General features: G+C 46.2%; 1 protein-coding gene across 2 annotated transcripts in view; it reads left to right on the top strand.

Moving 5' to 3' along the window:
- The window catches only part of LOC147635465 (uncharacterized), a 95,617-nt gene that overhangs the window by 27,018 nt on the left and 41,674 nt on the right, over positions 1 to 26,925 (top strand). The window contains exon 9 of one of the 2 annotated variants that reach the window (XM_086802747.1): positions 4,019 to 4,435. The exons of the other annotated variant lie outside the window; for it this stretch is intronic. Coding sequence (XP_086658873.1) covers positions 4,019 to 4,435 — 417 coding nt within the window. The remainder of the gene's footprint in view (positions 1 to 4,018; positions 4,436 to 26,925) is intronic. 2 annotated transcript variants of the gene reach the window in all.

Below are 26,925 nucleotides of genomic sequence, written 5' to 3'. Positions count from 1 at the left end.
GTGGTAGATGATCCATGTCTAGGCCATGCTGTGAGAACCAATGTGTGACCTGTGCATACCATGATCCTCTGTCTCCTGCCTCAGTCAGCTGTCTCGATGCCTCAAAAGCTCTGTATGACAATCTGTCCTGTGGCATCTCTCTGAATCTGTCTAGCAGGCATATAGTCTGGAATATGGCCTCTACCATCATAGGAGGCGCAACAAACTCTGCTCGGATAATGTCATGAGGTACTGACGGTTTGCTGCGTATCATGCGTGCCATCATGAGGGCCTGTGGTCTCTCTATCTGTGTCCACCAATGGGTAGCAAGGCCTGGCGCCCATACCGCTGCTCCATACATCAGTGCTGGTGTGACTAATGTGTCAAATAGCCACCCCTTCGTCCGGGGCCCCTGAAAATGCGCCTGGTGGCATTGTCTCTCTAGCATAGCCAATGCTGCATATCCCCGTGTCAATCTAGCTCTGGCTACTGAACCCATGGTGAAGCGCGTGGCTGCTGCAGAGAAGGTAACCCCTAGGTACACGTATGATGTCACCACCTCCACTTGGCGTCCTGCGAGAGTGAATGTCAGCTGACTACTGCCTTGTCTCGATGTATGAAAGACCCCTCTGTGTGCAGAAATCATGGAGTGCATGTAGATGCTGCTGTAGACCTCCTGGAGACTCAGACACTAATACAATATCATCAGCATAAAGCATAATATGTACTGAGGTACCTGCTAGATCAACTCCATCTCCGCCTCCCCGTGTAATGAAGTCAGCCACCTCATCAATGTATAACCCAAATAGCGTGGGGGAAAGTGGGCATCCTTGCTTCACACCAATGGTGCTAGCAATAGTCTCGGATATACCTCCTGGGCATCTTACTCGCCCAAAAACCTGCTCATATAATGCATAGATGCCCCATGTCATATCTGCTGGTATGCCAAGAGACTGCAGGCGCTGAAAGAGCCTCTCTCGTGGTACTGTGTCAAATGCCTTGCGGAAATCCACAAAGCAGCAATAGAGCTTTCTCTTCCTCACTCTGGCCTGATCAATCATACATCTCAAAGTGAATACATGGTGAGTGGTAGAGAAAGCTCTCCTGAAGCCTGCCTCCCCTGATGAGCGTAACCTGCTCGCTCAGCATATAAGCTAAGCTCTTGCTCCAACACTGCACCATAGAGTTTGACCAACACGTGGCCAACCATAATCGTCCTGTAGTTGCTCGGATCGAGCATGTCCCCTATTTTGTGGATCGGCACAATGGTGTGCATCGTCCACTCCCCAGGCAAACCCTCTGCTAGTGCCCTGTTAAACAGGTGTGCAAGAAAAGGAGCCAAAGAATCTACTGCATATATGAGATGCTCACCCTGTAGGCCCATATGGTCGGCGGCCAGTCCATGCCGTAGGCGGCAGATAGCTTCCTCTACCATCGAGTGGGTAAAGAAGCTAGCTGTGGTAGGTCGAGGCTCCTGTGGCTGCAATGGGGCGTGGTATAGGCCCTCTGCATATGTGTGCCATGTCTGTGGGTCTGCAATGGGTGTCGGTGTCCGGGGCTCTCTGAAGTGCCGCCATGAGATAGGGCTATCTCTACTCATGAAGAAATGGAAGATCTCTAGCTCCTGTATCTCTGCGAAGGCCCGCCTTTTGCGGCGAGTACGTCTCCTCATCTCTCTCCTCGACTCCTGCTCTGTGATGGCTCCCAAGGCTCTCTGTATGCAGAGCCGTGAGTATAGGGCTCTGCACTCGTCATCATACCATGTGTTCTAGGGCATAGTCCCAGATCTCGCAGGCTCTCCTGAGTGGACACGATGTGGGAAGCTCTGTAATGCAGCCGTGTGTAGGAGTGATGCCAGCTGGGCTGTAATGGTATCCATAGGTGCCCGGGGATCCATGAGTAGGAGCCCATCCTCTACTCTGCCAGTGTATATGTCTGCCATGTCATGTGTGAAGTAGATGGTAGTGTGTGGCGTCGGTATGTGGGGGAGGTCCCCATAATGTAGTGTACCACCGTGCTGCCTCTGGTCCGTGTATGACCCCCATGTGGGAAGCATGTCAGCCCTCCTGATCCCGGCCACTGTAGCATCCCGTTATAAATAACGAGACGATGCGTGGCTCCCAACTCTAGTAAGTGGTCCCCATAATGTCCTCTGTCTGGTCCAGTGTCCTCTGATGCCCGACTAGCCCCTATCTCCTCTGCATCCACAGGGTGGAGGATCTCCATGTCATCATAGTCATACACCTCACACTGTCTGCTCTGTGTGTGGGCATTGAAGTCACCCGTAAGAAATACTTCCCCTAGTGTAGAATAATGCATAATCTCCTCTGACATACAAGTGTATGGCGAGGCTCCTGTCTCCTCCTCCTGTGGCATGTCCTCTGTAATGACATAGGCGGATCTTGATGGAGGAAAGTAACATAGGGCTATGTATATAACCCTATCCTGTGAGAGCTGTAAGCTGATCCACATGTATCTGGCCTCTGGATCCTGTGCTACCACTCTCAGTCTCCCCTGTAGCTCCCGTCTGAATAGAACTGCTACTCCCCCCGACCCTCTCGAGGTACCTTGGCGTGTGGTCCTCCTGTATGCTGACTCCCACTGGATACTCGAGGTAGCCCTCTCTCTGGGCTCTGATGTGTCTCTGTCAGAAGTATGATGTCTCTCCCCACCATAGCATGCTCCAGTCGTCCAGGCTGCACCCATAGTGAACCATTACAGTTCCATAAAAACATATGTATCTCTGTCAGTGGCCTGGTCTTTGTCCCATAGGCCCCAAACCGCTAATCCATGGGCTGGCCATCAATGATGACCCGACCATCTCAATAGAAGGCCTTCTTGCCTTCTCTCCTCGCGTGTAAGACTCGTGGCATGCAAGCTCTCCTATGCTCTAGCTGCATCCTCGTGAGATCATCATCCAAGAAAATAGGAGCTCCCTCTAAGCCTCGTAATATGACCCTCTTCCTCATGAAGGTGACCCTCTCCGTCTCTCCTGCAAACTGTAGGATGTGGGCTCGCTTGCTTGTTGAGTCTTTCCCGACTCTCCATGCTTTGGTGAAGGGGAGAGGGTCCTCTTCCTTGTAGCCTAGCTTCATGCATAGAAGCTGTCCATCTTTCTCAGGAGTGGAGTTGGGTGTCTCGGCTATACCTGTGACTCGAATGTTGAGGCGGCGGGCATGCCTCATCTTCTCCTCCTCAATGGTGGTGTGAATGATTTGATGTTCTTCCCTTTGAGTCTCCTCCCTCACTTCTTTACGGATGTTCTTCTTCACCACCTCAACCCATCCGGACTGCTTGGCTTCGAGTTTTCCCTCCATGTCCTTTGTGATCTCCTTGGAGATCTCTTCTTTGATGGCCGTGAGAGTGTTGTCATTGATCTCCCCTTCTTCCTTCTCGGTGTTCTTGACGGCTACCAGTTCCACTTTCAATGCACTCACCTCCTCCTTGAGTGCTGTGTTCTCTTGTTCAAGGTCCGTGACCCGTGCTTCGAGGGCCATGATGTGCCGGTGTAGTTTGTTCTCCACCTCATTGAGGTTGGAATCGGATGTCTTCTTGTTCTCCTTGATTAGTGCCTTCATTGCCGTCTCGAGGGCCTCGAGTTTCTCTTGGAGACTCGGGGGCTTGGGGGCCTGAGCAAGGGTGGGTGGGAAAAGGGCGCACACAGCCGGTGGCCCACTGGACAGGCAGGCGGGCCAGCATAGCGCCAGCCTGGCAGCGAGGCGGAAGCGAAGTGGGCGGCAGTGGCGAACAGAGAGGGGGGCTACGCACAGGGGCATGAAGCGAACAGCGGGCGAAGCGAACTGAAGCGAAGCGAACCGAACAGCGAAGCGGGCGGGGCAAAATTGAAGCGAACAGCGAACAGCGAAGCGGGCGGGGCGAAAGTGAAGCGAACAGCGAACAGCGTGCAGCGAAGCGAAGCGAAGCACGAAGCGAACAGCGAACACACACAGAGAGAGAGAGAGAGAGAGAGAGAGAGAGAGAGAGAGAGAGAGAGAGAGAGAGAGAGAGAGATGCTAATTTTATTTATAAACATTTGCAGTCCGGAGATTGGGTCATAGGCAGTTTGCTTGATGGTAAGCTTATTGCTTTGCCTGCAGCTGCAAATCCTTGTGCAGATATCAAAGCATCAAATTGCAGCAAAGTAGGGACAGGGCAAAATGTAACCCAAAAAGAAATCTTATCAACTAAAAAGAGGCACGGAGTCAGAAGGGCCAGCTCGCCTGCTAAGACAGCAAATGTAACCTCCATGCGAGAGTCCAAGGAGGAGACTGTAAATGACCTGTGCGTGTCTTTTCTTGGTAAAGGTGCAACAAGGCCTGCATTGTCAAGGATGGGGCTCTCTTTTGAGCTAGCAATGCCAAAGGTTTCCGCTTCCACAAAGTTGTCAAGCAGCTTCCTGTACTACAAGGCTGTCTGCATCAATGGCATCATCTATTCTGCTGGGGATGTTGTTGAAGTATGTAGTGCATGATTTGAATGTAAAAATAGTTCCAACTTTATTTTGTGAGTTACATGCGCACGCGGACATGCAGACACATGCACATGCACAGATATATGTATGTATGCATGTATGTAAATATGTATGTGTGTCCATACAGACCATAGTTGCATGGAACGGAAGAGAGAACGGAAAATGGCTAATGTCTAAGCAATGGAAACGGGCTTTGAACGGGAAAACAGAAATGGCTAATGTCTGCGTAACGGAAACAGCCTTGAAGTAGGAAATGGAAAACCTGGAAACAAGTAGTCTGTAACACTGTATAGTATATATGAAAAGAAAGTAAAATTTCAAGGTGAAAAAGAAATGAGGGGAAAAGTCAAGAAAAATAGAGGAGAAATTTGGGGTAGATCATAATTTAGAGGAGACAAGGAAATATGGGAAAATCAAAACATATTGGGAAAGGTATAGAGACAAGATTAGGAAAGGGGAAACAGATGTGCAAATGTGTGTGTGTGCATATATATATATATATATATGTATGTATGTATGTATCTATACGTATGTGGCGACTTCATCTGTCGTCTGCATCCTGGACTGTGTCGGCCCTGCAGCCCTCATCGCGACCTTCTGGGGGTCCCCTCTGTGCGCACAGATTCTCTGTTTTCTCATCGTCGATCTGCCCCTCCTCCTCTCTTCCGCGACCTGTGTGTGTGTGTAGGGGTGTGTGTGTGTGTGTGCGGGGGGGGGGGGGGTGTGTGTGTGTGTGTGTGTGTGTGTCACGTGGACCTCCACCCGAGCACAATTGGCTGCGACTTGTGTTGCCCATTTCTCCTCTCAATTTGGTGAGGATGATTCTCACGCCATGGAAGTGTATGATGCATGTCATCGGTTATTACAGCATGTATCCCCCATCCTTTCTGCTACTCAGGCGCAACAACTAGAAACAAAATTCTCTGAACAAGAACTGTCTGATGCAATCAGGTCTTGTGGCCGATGGAAAGCTCCAGGATGGGATGGCCTTACAGTTGAATTTTTTCTTGCATATTGGGACACCCTCAAATTACCTTTGCTGCGTATGGTAAACATTGCCTGGGAGACAAGGCAAATGCTAGCTTCCTGGAAAAAAGGATTAGTGAAGCTGTTGCCTAAAAAACACTTATGTCAGTCTTTGGCAGATTGGAGACCAATTACCCTTATGCCGGTGATATACAAGATTATCAGTAAAATGGTTGTCGATCGCATTAAGGGTTACTTGAATGATGGACTCCATTCTGCACAGTATGGATTTATTCCTCGCAGGCACATTACAGATAACATTGCAAATGCTTATATTGGCATTGAATATGCCAAATACACGCAGCAGGATGTCTTATTATTGCAAGTGGATATTGCTAAGGCTTTTGATACTATTAAATGGGGGTTCATTCAAGAAACCATGCGTGCTCTGGGATTTGGAGAAAAAATGCAGAATATCATTTACTGGCTTTATGCTGATAGCCAGGCGGCTTGTATATTGTCAGGAGATCTCTCAGAATCATGGACTTTGCATCGTTCAGTTAGGCAGGGATGCCCTTTAAGTGCTCTTTTGTATGCTATAGCGACGCATCCCATGCTTCTTTATATGGATCATTTGGTTGATACTGGCAGTCTTCATGGATTGGACATTCAGAATAGACGTCAGTTGGTTGCTCAGGCATATGCTGACGATTCTTTTTTTCTTCCTCGCAATACACATCAGAATCTCTCTACTTTGATGCAGGCTCTTTCTTTGTTTGCACTTGCGGCTGGCCTACAAATCAATTTTCAGAAATCTAAATTGCTACCTCTGCATTCAAAACAGTGGCATAATTTGCTATGGCCAGGGAAAATAGTTCACTCCACTCATTTGATTCGGCATTTGGGATATCCTTTGGGATGGACAGTCACTCGCCGTCAACAAACAGATTGGGTCTTGGCAAAGCTCAAGAAAAAGTTGGAATACTGGAAACTTGCAACATGGCCATTGCATGTTCGTTTACGGATTCTCCAATCCATCTTGGTTGCCTATATTCAGTTCTACCTTCCTCTCATCAGGTTTTCTCAGGGGGAGCTGAAATTATTTATGTCCACCATCTTGGAGATATTCTGGAGATCGAAGCAGGGGAAAAAGAGTGTACGTTTGCTTTCGGCAAATCGTTTGTGTACCCCTAAAATGCATGGAGGCTTGAATATCCTTAATTTACAGGTGCATATTCTTGCCCACAGAGGTAAACTGATGCTTCAATTTCTGGAAGGCACTCAGCCTTGGACAGCGATGATCCGTCATTTGTTACTTCATCTGACGACTTTGGCTTTTGGCCATTGGCAACCTACTCATTGGGATTTTATTCTTGGTTACATTACTGGCAAAATTAAGGGCTGTCCTCTCATTTCTGGCTTACTTGCTGATTGGAAGCTTGTCCTTTCAAATTTAAAATGGAATGGTCGTGGCTCCTTACAAGGCAACTCTCTCCGCGCTGAGAGCATCCACTGGTCCAAAGCATTTTCAGTTCCCCTGGCGGTGCAAGAACCCCGGCGTTCATATTTTCTCCACTCAAAGGGTGTTACCTCTGTGGGAGATGTCATCCATCCTGATGGCTCCCCTCTTTCTTTTCCACAGGCTGCTGCACATTATGGCTTGGGACCTCATTATCGTCGTCTTTGGCGTGATATAATTGAGATGCTTCAGCCTTTTTTGCCGATTCCACTGTTGGAAATTCGAGATCGCCTGCAGGATTGGACTATCTCCTCTTTTGATTCTTCATGCCATCCCTTGAGGCTATCTGATATTACAGTTGCTGGTTTGTATAAACATTTGTTGCCATTGCCTTGGGTTTCTGAACGGGCAAATCTCTTCTGGCATATGCATCGGTCATCTTGGTGGTGGAAAAGACGTTTGCGATCTCTTTGGCAGTCGAAGCTTCCTCTTCGACAACAGCTGTTTTTGTGGCGCGTTCTTTTGGCTGTTATTCCCTCAAGACAGTTTCTGGCACGCAGACATATATCCTCATCCACTTGCCATAGATGCCCTGCTTCCAGGGAGACAATCATTCATATTTTTTGGAGCTGTCCTTCTTCTCGTCAGTTTTTTCTTCCTCTCATCCAGCTTCTGCGGGCTAGATTTCCAAATATGATATTTGGAAAGTTTTTCTGGCTGTTTGGTCTTCATTTGCCCAGACCAGAGTTCACTCTTTTCTTCTCATGGGTGCGCTACTGGGCTTTATGGACACTATGGAAAGTTCGCAGCCATGGAGTTTTCGGTGATGCGGCTTTTTCTGCATTTTCTTTCTTTCGGTACTCCCTGCATCAATCTTTCTTCGATTGCATGCAGGTTGACCAAATAGATCATGATGTATATTTGTCTTATATTGACATCTTCAGTTGATGTACTTTGGGACTATTTACTTTGGATAGTCATCTTGTAAATCTAATATACTTATGATTCCACAAAAAAAAAAAGTGTGTGTGTGTGTCTGTTGTTTGCTGGTCAGGGCTTTCTTCATGGAGTCTGTGAAGACTTTTCGACCTCAAGCGTTGCCAGGTTTTGGCTGATGATGCGCCTATTCGCTGCGTGAATCCAGAATTACAGCCTTTTGCTGACACATTACAAGAAGGGTTTTCTGAAATTCAGCAAGCTTGGGATGAGCCAGAGCCGGCTTTTCACGTTCCTATCCCGGGACAGGTCTTGTATGCTTCAGTAATGAGTTTGGCACAGAAAGCGGTTGTGCTGTTCTTTCCAGGCCTCGTGCTTGACGTGGGGATGTTGCACAGTGGATTAAGTCTTTGCTTAAAGGATGATTAAGTCTTTGCTTAAAGGATGCTTTGTTGTAGGCTGTTACAAAGCTGCCTGTGGTTTTTATGAGGTTATCTTTATTGAGCTACAGTATAAGCAAATGCTTTTGGAGAAATCTCCCATGTTTTATGGTCACCAGTTGGTGCATGTTTTATGGTCACCAGTTGGTGCATGTTTTTCCTTGGATGCGAACCAAGGATTATCTAAATCTTATCAGGCATAAATGCCCGGTTTGGGTGGAGGTGTTGGACTTGCCTTTGTATTGCAAACCTACATTACCGTTCTGGGGAAAGTTGTATGTCCACCTCGTTCGAATGGCAATATTAATCGTTTTTGTGTGTTGTGGGACACAAATAAACCCACTCCTCCCCATGTGGCATTTCAGATTGATATGCTTTCTCAAGAGGTCTTTTTTAAATTCAGATGGGGAAATTTTGCAGGTTCCTGCTTTGAGTGTGGAAAGTTTGGTCACATGCAATCTGATTGTCCCCAAATTTTGTTAAAGCATCCACCCGCTGCCGTCCAGCTGGTAGACCCTCCTCTTTCTGGGTCCTCTTCCGCACCTAAGTCTCGTCCCTCGGCTGCCTCGTCACCCACAACAACTGAGAAGGAAAAGCTAAAGTGTCTACCCCGTTGGTCAAGACTTGGGACAAGGGGAATGGTGCAATTAAGGCTGTTGCTTCGTTGGATTGGTAAGTGCCAAAGAAACCACTTAAAGCCAAGCAAGTGATCAACAAGAATTGGACCGAAACTCCTCCTACTTCCTCGGAGTCTATGCCTGATGATGGATTTGGGGTGGGGCGACTTTGGTCAGCAGTGGTTCGAGGAGCTGATTCCTTGCATCCATTATCGGGTACTCATGTTTGTGCTGATGCCCCTACTTCTGACCTTCCGCAGCTTGCTAATGTTGATCAGTGGTCAGTCATGGCCCAGCCTAGTGCAGCCATGCAGGTTGAGAGTTGAGTGATGGCTCTTTCTTGTAGTTTGTACATATGTATATGCCGCTCAAATGCATTACGTACAATGTTCAGGGCCTTTGCCATGTAAATAAATGGAGGCTAGTGTGGGACTACATTAATAGTAGTAAGCCGCATATAGTGTGTTTGCAGGAGCACAATTAACACTCCTTGGCAGGTTGTGAAGGATATTTTGCTGGGTTTCGCATTTTCTATGTTGGTTCTTCTGCTTTCTCAAGTGTTGTTATGCTTGTACATCATGAGTTGTAGCCACATGTTGCGTACAATGATCCGCAAGGCCGTTTCCTTGTTGTTCAATGTATGCTTAATGGGGAGATTTATGAGTTTGCCTCGGTTTATGCCTCGCAAACTTATGCTATGCGAGCTCAAATGTGGCACCGTAAGGGAACGTCACGCTTGGGGTCGTATGCTTGATTCCTTGCACGCTTGTGATTTATGGCTGCATCTTATGCCGGGTCGCACTGGCTATACTTTCCGCTCTCACTAGTTATTGGGCTCGATTGGACCGATGGTACATGTTGAATGCAATGCAGTTTGATGCTTCTACCTACGCAATGAGCTTGGATTTCTCGATGTGCTTGTCGGATAATTTTCCGGTCTGTATGACATTGCATTTTGGACTCCCACACAGGATGTGCCACTGCCTTGTAAGAGGCTCTTGTTGGTTAATAATAGTTATCTCAAGCATCAATGCTTCCAGTTCATGGTACATGGACTCATTGATCGCCTTGTTTTGCATGTTTCTGTTGATGCCGACTGGGCATGGGATCATTTTTCCATGAGGATATTATCGCAGACTATGGCAAATGCTACATGGGAGGCTTACGAAATCGGGTGGCCAATGCTAAGTTTGAATTATAGCAGCTTACAGATCTTAGTCAGCAACGTGCCCTTTTTGCTGATGAGTAATCTTGCCTTCAATCCACACATCATTGCTTGGTTGACAATGGTAAACGTAAACTCCACAAATGGTAAGCCCGTTCTCGTCAAAAAGCATTGTAGGAGAATTGGTGAGCTTGCGCTGCTTTGTCCTGCTCCCGCCTGCCCCCGCCTACCCACTGCTGCCTCCACCTGCCCCTGTGCTGCCCTCATCTGCCCATCTGCAGCCCCCCGCCTACCCCTCTGCTGCCCTCGCTTGCCCTTCTACAGCCCCTGCTTTTCCTTGGCGGAGGATCAGTGCCTTACCTCGATCTGACTACAGTTCCTTGCTCTTCTTCGGTCCTATTGGAAGCTTTCAGGTTCCATAGGGGCATCCTTTGGCCAGGTTCTAGAGGTACCAGTCCTTTCGAGCTCTCCTGCCTCAGCTTGCGCGGCCGTTACCGCCACTCTTGATGGTGTACCCCGGGTCCTTGTGCTTGTTACTGATCCATCGATTACTGATGATCATGTTATGCTTCAGAGACCTGATGGATCTCATTTCCTCCAGAGGATGGAGATTGCAGGCAGACCTGACCAGTGTCGGATTTGTCGTCAACAAGGCCACATTGCTAGAGATTGTCCCAGATCGAGGGGCCATGCTAGGACGTGGCATGGTCCTGCCCATTAGAGGCCTTCTGTAGTTGTCGAGACTCCAATTGCTCCTCTGCCACAGCAGACGACACAGCGTTGGGTTGTGGTTAGGGATGGCAGGCACCCTCGGACCCCCGTACTTGCCCCTTCACCCACACCCCTTGTGGAGCACCCTAACCCCTATGCAGCTCTTGCCTCACAGGATGTTGATCCTTCTTTGGAGGATGAGGCTTTGCTGGCACATGATCTAGATCCTTCACAGGAGGATGCTGCATTACAGTTACAAGATGATTGTACCCTTGAGGATGATGTTGCGCATTCGCATTGTCATGGTACCTCTCCAGTTCTGAGGACTAGCCCTGGCTTTTTCCCGGAGTGGGAGAGAGAGGTAAGGTTTACAGCGTCAGATTCTCCCTCCCTTACCTAAGCGAGACGTACTTCCGCCTCTAAAGGGGGTCCTTCGTCGACCACGAGATCTGGTTGTTTCTACTCTCAGTCCTTTACGAGGATTTTCTCTTGGAACATTCAGGGTCTTGGGGGTTTTTTTCCGCATAGGCAGAAACAAATTGTAAAAATCCAGCTTCATTGTGCAGTCGCAGGTGGACCTATAGATGTATTGCTCTTGCAAGAAAATAAACTGGATGCTAGCCAGTGTGGTAGATCAGGCAAGCTTCTCTCAGGACACAGCTTTTGGTCACCAGTTGTTGGTACCAAGGGTGGTGTCTGTATCTCTGTTTCAGCTTTGATCTTGCCTTGCATCATTGGACATGGTGTCATTTTGCCTGTGAGAGCGCAGTGGATCCTTCTTATGCAGGGTACTACACGCATTGGTATTCTCAACCTCTATGCTACACTGATGCCTCTTGCCGACCATTGGATTATTGGTGGGGATTTTAACATGGTTGGGATGCCAACGGATAAAAGACGTGGACATGAGGGCTTGGTGCATCCTCTTGAAAGAGTGTCTTGGGAGAGGTTTATACTATCCATTCATGGCAGAGATTCTTGGCATGAGGATGACATTTTGAGGAGACCATCCACTCTTCTTTATTCATGGTCTAACAGGAGAAGAGATGCAGGATGTATTTATGCACGGACAGATTTTATGTGGATGATTGGGTGGTTGACAGAGGTGGGCATACTTTTATTGCTACAGGCACCTCTAAATCGGATCATTGCCCAGTGGTTTTATGTATTAGAGATCCAAATTCCCATGGATTAGCACCCCATGTACGAATCCCTGATCATTTGTTTTCAGATGCAGAGCTATCGTGTCGTATGCTTGATATTTGGAGATCTCATGATATTAGTGACTTTTATCACACATGTGCCCTGTCTAAGAGGCAAGAGGCCTTGGATTTAGAAAGGGCTATTAGCCGTAGATTGGCTGCCTTGTAGAAAGAGCACGAGAAACATCCTCATGCTCAATGGGTTGCAGATTCTTTATGTATTGTTAGGGTAGAACTTCATCACTCTCTTGAGCAGCGCGCGGAGTACCGTTTCCATGCCCAGGAATCCTTTTGGACACAGATGGGTGGCAGATGTAACAAACATTTCTTTGCTACTCACGGCCCATCTCATGCCAAAGATAGTGTCAGGCAGTTGCAGGATTCACATGGCACTCTTCACTCAGATCCTCTTATGGTTAGACAAATTGCCACTGATTTCTATCGCCAGCTTCTTAGTGCTGAGCCGCACTCTGATTTGAGACACAGGGCACAGAGGAAGGTTTGGAATGCATTGCCACATTTGATCACTGAGGAGATGTGTGCCGCTTTGGATGCCCCTTTTTCTATGCAGGAGTTCAGTCATGCTCTTCATGCCTTATGTCTTGGTAAGTGTCCAAGGGTGGATGGCCTCTCCCCTGTTTTTTTTATTACTTTTTGGGATGAGATTGGGGCTGAGATCACATTGGCTCTGCAGCAGGAGATGTGGGACACAGGTTCTATGCCTTCTTCTCTCACTGAGGGGCTTATGTATCTTATTCCTAAGAGTGGGGATAAGACATTGATTGGCCAGTGGAGACCTATCACCTTACTTGGGACTGCGTATAAGATTCTTACTAAGGCAGTGAGCATTAGATTGCAGCTAATTTTGCAGGATGCAATTATGATACTCAGAATGGATTCCTACACAGCAGGAGCATCTTTGATAACATTTTCTCGTTTTGGGAGGCCATCGAATGGGCTAAAACGAGCAATCAGCCCTTAGCCATTCTGCTCTTGGATTTTGAGAAGGCCTATGATAGAGTGGATTGGGACTTCCTTGAGGGTACTCTTAGCCATATGGGCTTCTCTCAGAGATGGATCAAGGGAGTTTCATGCATGTATCATGATGCCCACAGTGGAGTGCTCGCTTGTGGTGATAGAGGAGAGCGGTTTCAGATTTCTCACTCAGTACGGCAGGGCTGCCCTTTAGCCCCATTATTATATATCATAGTTGCAGAGGCCATGAGCATCTTTCTCCACTCCACTGCTGGTATTTTGGGATTGAGGTTGCCTCTTCGTAGTCAAGAGGAATTGGTTGACTCTGAGTTAGCTGATGACACTGCCATGTTCTTGGAGGCTTCACATATTATGTTCCTTCCTGGTAGCACTAGAGGATTTTGGTTTGGGAGCAGGGGCACTCGTTAATTTGCGCGAATCTGTTGGTTTTTGGGTTAGTGATTCACCGAGAGTTGCTTGGGGTGCAGAGCTTGGTTTTACTTGGATGAGGACGCACTGCTAGATATTTGGGATGCCAAGTTGGGATTGATATTTCTCTTGCACAGCAGTTTGGTCCGGTACTTATGAGTATCTGGAAGAAGCTGCTCCATTGTAGCTCTAGGAGATTAGATTTAGCTTCCAGGAGCTTTGGTGGCTAATAAGGTATTGCTTGCCTTAGCTTGGTTTATTGCCTCTTGTTGGTTCTTGTCTCGTGTGTGCATTGGCCAATTGCGGAGATTGATCCGCAATTTTCTCTGGTCGGGTTTGGATGGCACCTCAGACACTCGTGCCAAGGTAGCTTGGCTCACAGTTGTTCAGCCCAAACGAGAGGGGGGCTTGAATATTATCGATCCGGATGTTTGGTGCAGGTCGTTGCTTTGCAAACTTGTGGTCAGAGGTTTCCTACCAGGCACTGAGCCTTGGAAGGATTTTTTCTTGTCTCAGATTTCTGGATGTACACCCACGGTCAGGAGAGACTAGATGCCCAACACACGTTTTTTGTTCACAGAGGCTGATATTAGGACACCATCTTCCCTTCTTATTGAAGCCATTGTGAGAGCATAGGGAAGCATGAGATCTTTTTTGCGACAAAGGCTTCCTAGGTCTTTGGATGAGGCTGACCGACAACCTATTATGTGGAACGAGCTCATTAGGGATGAGGCTGGTCAGCCACTTGGTGCATCTCGTTATATGCAGTGGCAGGATGGGAGAGATGTGCATACACAGTTCTTGCTTGGAAGACCTTTAAGAGTCTTCCGGAGGATCGGAGAGCTGCATCCATTCAGCATCTTAGGGGCTCTCGCATTCGTATTATTGATCAGATTGATGCAGCTATTCCGCATGAGTGGCTTTCTGGGGCCTTTCATGGAGACTATCATCCGAGTTGGTTGCAAGTTTTTTCGAGGATAGGCATACCTCTGCAGGTCATTGCTCTCCCGAGCCAAGAGGCCACAGATGGCATCATTTACTCTATCATAATATGGTTTTGTGCCTCGTAGGCAAATTTTTGATAATATTGCTAATACTTACATTGGGATAGAGTATGCCAAATACACTGGTCAGGATGTTCTTATCATGCAAGTAGACATTGAGAAAGCTTTTGATACCATTTGATGGGATTTCATTGCAGCTGTTCTCGCCTGGTTGGTGGGCTTCGGTCGTCACATGCAACATGTGGTGCAATGGCTCTATGCGGATGGCTCTGCGCGTTGCCTGTTGGCTGATGCTCTGTCTTCCTCTTGGACATTGGGCCGCTCCATCCGGCAAGGCTGTTGTCTCAGTGCCTTGCTATATTCTATCGCCACTCATCCGTTACTACTATACATGGATGCTATGGTTTCGGAGCAGCGCTTGCCTGGCATTGCTATTTCTGGGGGGATGCCTTTTGTTAGCCAGGCTTATGCTAATGACTCCTATTTCGTCTTGTGCAATTCTCAATCAAATCTTCAACAACTTATGCAAGCCCTTGATCTGTATGGTTTAGCGGCGGGGTTAAAAGTTAACTTTGCAAAATCAAAACTCCTGCCTTTACATAAGTGTGACTAGCATCGTTTCTTGTGGCCGGGCCTCTTACTTCCTCCTGATCATGTGGTGCGGCATTTGGGGTGCCCCATTGGTTGGCACATTTCCTTGTCATAGGAGAGACAGTAGGTGCTTCAAAAGATTTACCATAAGCTGGACTACTAGAAACTTTCCACTTGGCCACTTCATGTTCGCCTTCGGATTGTCCAGTCCATCATTATGGCTTATGTGCAATTTCATCTGCCGCTCATTCCTTGGTCCTCTTCGGACATTCAATAGTTTATGTCTAGAGCGATAGAATGTCTTTGGCATACCAAAACTGACCGTAAGGCGGTGCGTCTTCTCAAATGCATGCTCCCCCTCAAGTAGCGGGTCTTTCTGTGGCGATGTCTGGTGGGGGCCCTTCCAGTGGGTGTCCTTCTGGTTGCCCGATGTAGTCTCTCCTCGGTTTGCCCTACTTGTTCGCATCCGCGCGAGACGGTTTTGCATCTTCTCTGGGCTTGTCCTACCGCTCGAGATTTCCTGGCTCGTTTGACAACTCTTCTCCATGCCTGGTTTCTTAGCCTTTCCTTTAGCAGGCACTTTTGGCTTTTTGGTAGATATCACTCTACCCCCGATTATGTTATCTTTTTTTTGTGGTGCCGTTATTGGGCCTTATGGAGTTTATACCATCCCCACAACACTCAGTTGTTTGGGCACACTTTGGTGGATGTCTTTGCCTTTTTCAGATTTTCCTTGCTCCAGTCTCTCCAAGATACCCACTTTCTTGGAGACCTTTCCATGGCCGAGTTGGAAGTGTTTTATCACTATTTCTAGTTTTCTGTAGTAGCTGCTCCATGTTGGGGCAGCTATGAATGTACATTGAATTTATAATGAAACAGTGGTTTTCACAAAAAAAGTGTGTCATAGTAATAAGAAACGTCTGCTTATATATATCATAGAAACGACTTGTAACATGAAGCGGAATTATGCGTGATAAGGGATCCTATCACACAAGTCTCACACCGCCTTCTTTATCCTGAGTTTCGAGAGTCTTTAGCAATCCACTTTTAGTACTTCAAACTTTAAGAGATTAGAGAGAGAGAGAGAGAAATAGATCTATACACCGTATGGGGTCCTGAATTACCCACTGAAGGGCCCCCTCTTAATTCTAGGAGTACTTGCTTTATAAACTTTGAAGAGAATGACTTTGGACTGTAGATAAGCCAAAAGATCTCTGAAAGACCAAGAGTCGGGCTGAACTCCACACGGCTATAGAAGCACCAATGATGACTGATCTCAAGCCTATGCACACTTCCCAATGGAATGTAGGAAGGCTGCAAATCTGAGGCTAAGATATGGGCTGTTTGAGACCGTTTCTAGGCTGTGTATGAATGCTGGAAATGAATGAATGCGTGCGTTTTACCTTCACCAGTAGCAAAACGATGAGGTTATGAATGCTGAAAACTGTTTGTATGTTGAAAACGCAAGGTACTATGAGGGCTGAATGCTGTATGCTGCTGCGTTTTGCTGATGGAGGATTGAATGCCTAATCGTTTATGCTCCTTGTGTTGAAGGATCAAACGCTTGAAGGCTTTGATGCTGAATTATATGAGATGAATGAATGAATGAAGGGCCGTGCTATTTATATGCACTATGTGAGCAAGTCGGCTGATTGAAGCTAGCCGACTAATTCATGTCCTGCCAATAAATGTATAATAATGATAATAATGTGAAAAAATGCTAAATAAATACTATAAAATATGAAAAAAAATATTAGATAATATTATGAGGCTTCTGCAATAGTCTAGGTGGCCTACATGCATATGGGATGAATGCTATGCAAAAATGCAAACATGTCATGATGCAAACTCGAAGGCTTCTATGACATCTGTATGCATGAATGATTCTCTCCAAGTTGGTTAAGGGACTTCGACTGACTGACTGGCTCTCTAAGGTTGAGGAATGACCTACGTAGCTCGTGCCTGACATATCCTGGACTGAGGATTACAATGGGGTCACGGCGTACGACAAATATCAAATCCTCAAGGGTTCTAGTGCTGTACAGTATTGCACTGATGATGAGCCATCTTGTTACCATGCACTACAATGCAAAGTGCATATGACATCTCCTCTTGCTTAGCTTGGCAGCAGGTTCATGGCTTCCAAGTAGTCCGCCAACCAACTGGGGACACTCTTGAAAGAACTCTTCGTCTAGCCAAACTGCTTCGTGGGTACCTCGATCTCGGAACTTCGTATAGAACTAACGGAGTCATTGACTAGAACCATGCTTCCAACGATAAAGAAGGATCTACTCAGGCTCAATGACTTCTGAATCGTCTACCACGTTTGGCTACTGTTCATCTGAAACATCAAACACTTCTGGTCCAACATATGGTTTTAGCTAAGAAACATGGAAAACATCATGCATCGTCCAACTGCTAGGCAACTTCAACTTCATGGAGACATCACTTATCTTTTTAACTATCAGAAAGGATCCAAAACTATGTAAAGAAAGCTTGGGACAGTGTTTGCCCACTTGTTTCAATCTATGTTTCATGATGCGCAAGTAGACCCAATCCCCTTCCTTGAAGTGGACATCTCGTCTAGACTTATTTCCCTGTCCGTTGCTATAAGCTTCTTGGGCTTTGGTTAAGCGGCCTTTAATTGACTCAATGATTTCGGAAAATGCTTCCGTCGCTTTGTTAGCCTCACGAGATGGAGACACCATTCTCGTCAAAAGAGAAGAGAAACGACGACCAAAGGCTGCCTCATATGGAGTCTGTCTGACACTGGATAATTGAGTATTATTTAAGATGGCTTGGACCAATGGAAGATAGTGTTCCCATTTGGACTGCTGGTCACAATAGTATGACTTGAGAACATTAAAGGCCAACTGGTTATAGATTTTTGTCTGGCCGTCTATTTGTGGATGGAATGCACTAGACAACTGTAACTTGGTTCCAAAGTTCTCAAATAACGCCCTCCAAAAATGTGAGGTGAACTTGGAATCCCTGTCTGATGTAATGGTGCTAGGCAAACCACAAATGGGGTACCAATGCTTGAGAAAAAGGCAGGCTACATCCTCAACTGTGGCCGTATGCTTGCATGGGATGAGCATGCAAAACTTACTGAAGTGATCCACAATGGTAAAACACTGAGTGTTACGAGATCCGGTGGAAGCTGGTAGAGGCCCTACAAAGTCCATAGAAATGTCGATGAAAGGTCCGTCGGGGATAGGCAAATGTTGAAGTAACCCAGCCTTTTTCGTATGTGGAACCTTAACTTTTTGACAAATCTTACAGGCTTAAACATGTGAATAAACATCACGCCTCATTTTTGGCCAATAAAAGGACCATTCCAATTTCTCGAGGGTATTGTTGATACCTCTACGTCCTCCAAACTAAGGAGTCATGGGCATCATGGAGAAGAGCTGCTCGCTTTTCTCGAATGACACAGAGACGGTTCTTGTAGAACAACCAACTGTTCTATACCGAGTAATGGCCAGGCTTAGAGGTGAGGGCCAAACTGTATTGAGTACCAAACTCAAGAGAGTTGACATACTGGTCTTTCATGCTATCTAAGTCTTTCTCGGTGATTTCGAGAATGGTAAACTCCTGCATGGCTTGGATGCTGGCTTTTCGACTAAGAGCATCTGCGAACTAGTGATGCTTACTAGGAATGTACTCGATCATTCCTCCAAATTGTTGGAAGATCTGACTCCATCTGGCTTGCCGATCACTCCACTAGGCACTTGGCATGGTTTGAAGCCACTTAAGTGCTTGGTGGTTTGTTTTGACTGTGAAAACCTGTCTATAAAGGAACGGCTTCCAATGTTTGAGCGCTGTGATCACACCCAAAAGCTCTTTGTCACAAACTGAATAATTCTTTTCGGCGAGATCCAACTTTCAACTGTAGTAGACCACAGGTCTATTGTCTTGCTAGAGAACTGCACCTATGGCTACATTACTAGCATCGGTAATGACCTCGAAAGGTTCATCCCAAGATGCTAACTTTAGAACAGGTGTTTCTGAGGTTGCTTTTTCTGGAGTGCACGGAATGCATCAAGCGCCCTTGCCTGTGACTGTGACTTTTTGTCTACGAGTTTTCACCCCCTTGAGCAAGTTGGTGAGAGGTGCTGCAAGGTTGGAAAATTGGTGAACATGAGTGCTATTGGCAAAGACCTACAAAAGAATGGATCTCTTGGGCAGTCTGAGGGATATCCCAATCCAAGATCTCTTGAACCTTTGAGGGGTCCAATCGAATCCCTGTGGAACCGATGATGTAGCCCAAGTATTGAACCTCTGTAACGTTGAAGATAGACTTTTAGGCGTTTATGTAGAGCCCATTATCTCGCAAAAGTTGCAAGACTTTCTCCACATCTTTCTCATGCTGCTCCGCAATGGCTGAGAATATAAGTATGTCATCAAGTATGAAAACACACTTACCAATGAGGACTGCGAAAATCTTGGACATCATTTTATTGAAGGTTGCGGGTGCATTGGTAAGCCCAAAAGGCATGACTACGAACTCGTAGTGACCACGCTCTGTCCAGAAAGCTGTTTTTGGAATGTCAGCTTCAAAAATGTGGACCTGATGGTAACCACTCTTGAGATCGATCTTAGTGAAAATTTTTGCACCGTCTAAACGCTCCAAAATGTACTCAATCCTTGGCATAGGAAACTTATTCTTAATGGTGAGTTTGTTTAATGCCCTGTAGTCTACACAAAGGTGTGCAGACTTGTTCTTCTTTTGGACAAATAGGATGGGTGCAGCAAATGGTGAGGAAGATGGCCAAACGAATCCGGCTCGGAGGAGCTCAGATAACTGCTTTTCTAGGTTGCTCTCTAAAGTCTTGGAAAGACGATAGGGGAACCTGCTAGGAGGTTCTGATCCAGGGATCAAATCGATATGATGGTCCTCAAGACGGGAAGGGGGAGAGTGGGTGGGAGATCGTCCCTAAGCATAATGTCCTGATGTCTAGACAAAAGGTCTGCTAACTGTGGGACTAGGGATGAAGATGAGATAGCTGCTACTGATGAGGTAGAGACTGTCTAAGCACGAACATAAAGCAATGCTCCTTCCGCTCCCTTGCGGATAGCTCGTCGGGCCTAGAGATGAGAAATCAATGGAATGCCAAGAATGCTTCTATCCCTACCAATCACGACGGGCTCAAGAAAACCTTTACAGATAGTAAAAGTGTCCTGCCCCCAATCGGGAATAGGCTTATATTGACGAAACCACTGGATTCCTAAGATCATGTCACACCTCAAAAGAGGCGAGACAATGAAATCTCGTTGGAATGAGGTCTTTTGAACTACAAAGGCAAACTGCTATACCTTCTGAGATATGTGGGTGCGGAGACCAGGAGTGAACCTGTCCACATCCAAATGATATGGCACTAATGTACAACTCATTTTGTTTGCCAACTAGGGAGAGATGGCGTCCTCAGAACTGCCCATGTCAAATACGACTACAAACGGACGTCCCTTGGCAGTGCCATAAGCTTGGATGAGACTTTTCTGTGTAGCATCGCTCTCACCCTCCTGCTTAGCATCAAATACCACGGATGGCATAGGATGCATAGAAGGTAAAAGCTGAATTGTGTTTGTGGTAGTAGGTGGGGCTGGAGGAGCAAGAGATGCTGTGGCAACTGTGGCAGAAGGTGCTTTGGAGGCTTGCTCCGTTTGCCATTTCTAGCAATCCTTCTTACCATGCCCAATGGTATGACAAAAAAAACATTTGTTCTTTGATTGGTACTTCCTTTGCTCTTCTGGAGGAAGATAGCCTCCAGTGATGCCTGCTTTAGCCTTTTCCTTAGGGGTTTTCTTAGGCTTGGATTCCTTATCCTTCTTACCCCCTAAACTAGAGCTAGAATTGCCGTCCTTAGCATCTTTAGAAGATGCATTACCTTTCTCCGGCTGCGAAGCAGATTGTTGCTGCTAGGGTTTGGTACTAGATTGCTATTGCTTAGGCTTGCCTCCGTTCATCTTCATTTCTTCATTTTGAGCAAGAGTCAAAGCCCGGTCATATGTGTTGGGTTCAAAGTTATGAACTGTGAACCGGATGTTAGGATCTAATCCACGAATGAATTGATCCATCTTGGCCTGCTCAGATAACACTAACTGTTGTGCTAAAGTTATAACCTTTTCGGAAAACTGAAGCACAGGTGACCCGTTCTGTCTAAGTCCATAGAACTCATCTGCCAGATTTCTCAAATACTAGCGAGGGAGATATCTGGTCTTTAGGTCATGGACAAATGTATCCCAGCTAAAAGCTGTGACACCTATGGTCAGGTCTGTATGAAGACTAGACCAATGCTGCCACCAAGTGATTGTCTCATCCGTAAGGTGGGGAGTTGTTACTTGGACTCTATCCTGAGAATCTATTATCCTAGCCAAAGGAAAATGAGCATTAAATTGATGAATAAATTGATTAACTGCTAAATGATCACACTCACCATTATACTTACTAAAATTTGGTTGAGTTCGGATGACGGTAGTTGATGTTGGCTGGTGGCACCTATGGGTGGGGAAACTGAAGAGAGGTGCTGATACTTCAGATGTATGGCCTCCTTTTCCCTTTGGTGTTCGAGTAACATGCGCTCTCGATCGAGCTCTCGTTGGTATCCCCGAGCAGCGAGTTCAGCGTGATGCCGGTCTTCGTCGATTCTGCGTTGGGCTTCCTCATAGTCCCATCTGTCTGCTTTTTCTTTCCGTTGTCTGGCTTTATTCTCTCGTCTTTGCTGTTCCATCTGAAAGAAGAGGGTGACGAAGTTGGGGGTAACTGAAGGAGTGGGTTTTGTTGTTGTTGTCTCCAAGAGTTGGAGACGCTTCATAAGAAGCTAGTTCTGAGCTTGGAGTAGAGCTATGGTATTTGTAGTAGGCGGAAGAGCAAGGTCTCCTTCGGGAGAGACGTTTTCCTGCTGATGGCACCTATGGGTGGGGAATCTGAAGAGAGGTGCTGATACTTCAGATGTATGGCCTCCTTTTCCCTTTGGTGTTCGAGTAACATGCGCTCTCAATCGAGCTCTCGTTGGTACCCCCAAGCAGCGAGTTTAGCGTGATGTGTACTCTCCTCTGTAGACATGTTACTGAAGTCGGTGGTTGTGCCGGAGCAAAGTTTGACCATCCAAGGATGCTCTCACGCTAGGATGCGGTGTGTGTGGACAAGCTGAATCTGATACCAATGTAACATGCAGCAGAATTATGGTAATAAGGGATCCTGTCACACAAGTCTCACACCGCCTTCTTTATCTCGAGTTTCTGGAGTCTTTAGCAATCCACTTTTAGTACTTAAAACTTTAAGAGATTAGAGAGAGAGAGAGAGAGAGATCTGTACACCGTGTGGGGTCCAAAATTACTCACTAAAGGGCTCCCTCCTATTGCTAGGAGTATTTGCTTTATTAACTTTGAAGAGAATGACTTTGGATTGACTTTGGACCATGGTAGTCACGGTACGAAAATACGATGCCGTACGATACGATACCGTACGGAAATTTTTGGTATGATATGAAATTTTCGGATACCGTACGATAAAATACAACCTATGGGGCTTCAAGCTTGAATGTGAGGGAAGGTTGGGAGGGGAGGAGTCTACAGTGCTTGAGGAACCAGAACATGGATATGTGTCTCTCCCAGTTGGATCTCCCGATTGTCTCCAAAAAAGAACCTGGATGGGTAATGCAATACCAAAGGTCTCCCAGTGTAGCGTTTATGACTAAGGGACCGTCCTTGCACAAATACGAGCAGTGCATCTAGGGTGATAGGTTTAGGGACTCCTCTCTAGATCAAAATGGCCATGTCCAAATCTTCTCCCTCGTACATAACTTGAGAATCTAACTGTCTAGCCTACCTATACTAGGAGAATCTCCAAGTGATGTAGCAATATTCTCTCATCCTACCAATCAAGTGTACACTACCAGTCTACCTTGCCAGATTTTTTAGGTCTCTCAACAACCCTATATGGAATATTGAGTGGACACCAAAATTGCAAAGTATTGCGAGTATTTGGGATCTTCGTTAAGCAGGGTTTCTATGTTTTTTTTAAGCATTTCGATTTTCTTTTAAAAAAAAAAAAATTTGGGAGGGGGGGGGCAAAAAAAAAAACCTCGTACTGTACGATATCTTACGGTATCATACCATACGAACCGTACAGTACAAATGGGTTTGTACCGGTACGAGAAACAACTATGCTTTGGACTATAGATAAGCCAAACGCAAGATCTCTAAAAGACCAAGAGTTGGGCTGAGCTGTACACGGCTGTAGAAGCACCAATGATGACCGATCTCAAGCCTATGCACTCTTCCCAATGGAATGTAGGAAGGCTGCAAATCTGAGGCTGAGGTATGGGCTGTTTGGGACTGTTTCTAGCTGTGTATGAATGCTAAAAATGAATGAATGTGTGCGTTTTACCTTCACCGGATGGCTATAGCAAAACGATGATGTTATGAATGCTGAAAACTGTTTGTATGCTGAAAACGCAAGGTACTATGAGGGCTGAATGCTGTATGCTGTATGCTGTTGCGTTTTGCTGATGGAGGACTGAATGCTCAATCATTTATGCTCCTTGTGCTGAAGGATCAAACGCTGGAAGGCTTTGATGCTGAATTATATGAGATGAATGAATGAATGAAGGGCTGTGCTATTTGTATGCACTACATGAGCAAGTCGGCTAGCTGAAACTGGCCAACTACTTCATGTCCTGCCAATAAATGTATAATGATGATAATAATGTGGAAAAATGCTAAATAAATACTATAAAATATGGGAAAAATATCAGATAATATTCTGAGGCTTCTGCAAGGGTCTAGGTGGCCTACATGCATATGGGAAAAATATCAGATAATATTCTGAGGCTTCTGCAAGGGTCTAGGTGGCCTACTTCATGTCCTGCCAATAAATGTATAATGATGATAATAATGTGGAAAAATGCTAAATAAATACTATAAAATATGGGAAAAATATCAGATAATATTCTGAGGCTTCTGCAAGGGTCTAGGTGGCCTACATGCATATGGGATGAATGCTATGCAAAAATGCAAACATGTCGTGATGCAAACCCTAAGGCTTCTATGATATCTATATGCATGAATGATTCTCTCCAAGTGGGTTAAGGGACTTCGACTGACTGGATGACTCTCTAAGGCTGAGGAATGACCTACGTAGCTCGTGCCTGACATATCTTGGATTGAGGATTACAATGGGGTCATGGCATACGACAAATATCAAATCCTAAAGGGTTCTACTACTGGCCTGTTCAATTCATTCAAATGTTTGAACAGAGATGTGAAGCCTTTGGAAATCCCAACTGCCCCACTAAGGTACGTGCGTTGAACTTATGCCTAGAGGGAAAAGCTAGTCGATGGTTCATCGCATTGATGCCGGCGATCAAGACCATTGATTTATCATTTATGTGATATGTCATATGAACTCAAGTGACGATTGTATTGCATATGTCGTAAACAATACAGTAAAAACCCATAATACAAAATGATAATCAAACCATAGTGAGCCTGTACTAGGTAGGGAGCAGGCTGCATCAAGCCAAAAAGTCTAATCAAAGGCTGAAGTAGTTAAGTACACAATCCCCAAAGACAAAAGTCTCATCGACCAAAGTAGCCGACAGTTCGGCACAACTGGCAAACTGCAGTGTGAAGACTCAAGAATCAAATGAGCATCAATGATCAATCATCTCAGTGGGATCTCAACATCCTGAGTATAAGAGGTGCTAGCACTATCACCATGAGGACAAGGTGGCACTGACATCTCCTCCATGATAAGGTGGTCCTCCCCTAGGTCCACCTGCTCCTGCTGCTCCTCCCACTCCACAAAGGATTCAGCTTTTGCAAATGCATCCTTGCCCAACATGCACAAATTGGCACTGACATAAACCAAATCAACTGCTTTTTGTGTGCCAAGAAGATTCCTCTTCTTTGATGCAATGTGACTGTATAAGCTCCATAGTCGCTCTACAAGAGGAGCTCGCCGCTTGGCTCAAAACACGGATAGCCAACTACTGGAGCTCAGGTGCATTGGATTCTGTAAGGTTCCCCCCTTCCAAAAATAGGGGAAACACTTAAGATAGTCCACTAAGTCTTATCTTGGAGAAAATTTCCTACTCATCGACACCTTGACCATGGAGAGATTCAAGGATACAATTCATAGGCAAGACCTAGTTCTATCCCGCAGGGGGAGCGTGGTCTTCTAAAAATCAAATCACCCATAGGGTAATTGATCATAATTTGGGCAACTACTAGTCTTGATTCCTAGAGACAACGCTTTTTTCCTCATCCATGCAAGGCACAGCCGCTGGCCTAGTCTTCTAGAATAGAATTGCCCGAGAACCTATTTATCTAACGTAGGGCTTTCACTTAATATGTTGGAAAGCTACCCGACTAATCGGGTCCACCCGTCCGTAGGATGGTGCCGTCAAGGCATTCCATCCTCCCACTTTCCACCCTACTCACGCGTCAATTTGTTTTCTAATTAATCCTACCACACTGTTTGACATAAATAAACATGTTCCTTAATTAAGGTCCTTTTCACAAGGTTTGTTAAAACAGCCTTTTTACACAATACAATAATGCCAAGACAAGATTTATAAAAAAAAGTTTATACATGAATCAATTTCATCCAAGCCAAACCGGCTCTCTTATTCTTTTCCTTTATACCGCCGATGATCTAGAATTCGGCCTTCCAGCCTCTACATGCTAGGCAAAACCCTACGGGACCATACACCTCATCGTCGGCCTCGCTGTGGCGAAGACTCAAGCCGGCCTGTCGCCCTCTCAGGCTCCGTCGCTCGATCCTCCCGCCCCTCAGAGGCATGTCTGCGCACTAGGGTGGGCTAATTCACCGCACTAGCCTGGGCCCTCAGAACTAGGCAGCATCATAATCAGTCGCCTCAATCGGCGAACCTCATTCTCCCAATGGTATAAGGGATACCATGGGCCAACTGCGGGCCTTACTAACGTCTCCGCCGTCCGGCTACACAAGCACAAGAACGGGGCAGCATCAAGGTAGGGAGAAGTTGTACCTGTACCTTAATTTAATCAAGATAACAATCCATCTACTCAACTAAACCATAGGACTAGAATCCATGTTACCTTCTTAAGAAAACAATCCTTTTCACAAAGATTTTTGCATTTCAACTTGAGATTGCGATAAGACATTCTTTATTTAAGGCATATGCTATTGTTTAAAAGAATACAAACTTTAAATAGTAAATCAATCAAATAGATCACTATTAACAATTAATAGAGAAGCCGGGGCCATACCTCAACCCCTAAGAATGATATGTAATTGAAAAACAAAATATGGATATACCTTATAGAAATTTGTCGTTTATCGTTACCTTTGCTCGATAACAAGAGCTTTAGAACTTGACATATGAGAATAGAGTCTTCTAATACCTTCTCTTACGATTGAAATCATCCGATCATCCCCAAGCTTTATCTCCTCTTACTCGTACTGTGACTTTTCTCCCCCGCCTGGCTGTCCCGCGCGCCCCAGCGCTGTAGCGCGCGCCGTCCCCTGCTCCTGCTCCTCTCCTTCGCACCCTCCCGTCCTTCTTCAGCGCGCCGCCGTCGCCTATCTTCCCCCCCGCCCCCTGTTTCGAGCTCCTTCCGCCTCCCCCCTAGGGGCTTTTTGTCTTCGCCACCTTACCTCCCCCCCCTTTTTTTTTTCTGATTTTTCCGTCCCATAGGGTCTTCCTTTCTTTTTGCCCTCCGTCCTTTATGTGCAGCTTGGTTCTTGCAAAACTCTCCGCATTCACTCCGCCTTCGACATAGCTTCAGACAGATGGAGGCTCCTCCCGCCCCACCTCAGAGGGACTCTCCCGCAGCCCCCTCGCCCGCCCCTGAGGATACCCCCATCAGGCTTTCTCTTTCGCCAGAAGAGGAAGCGAGCCTCGCCGCAGAGGTGGAACGCCTCCAGGCACATTCCACTATCTGCCGTATAGTCAGCACTCGCCCCAGCAGAGGGGAGATCCGGGATCTTCTC

The sequence above is a fragment of the Cibotium barometz genome, chromosome 9 (assembly GCF_041138505.1).
Source record: "Cibotium barometz isolate CiBa-2024 chromosome 9, ASM4113850v1, whole genome shotgun sequence".
Taxonomy (NCBI): domain Eukaryota; kingdom Viridiplantae; phylum Streptophyta; class Polypodiopsida; order Cyatheales; family Cibotiaceae; genus Cibotium; species Cibotium barometz.
Note: the sequence above shows the minus strand (reverse complement) of the source record. Positions and strands in the feature narration are given on the sequence as shown.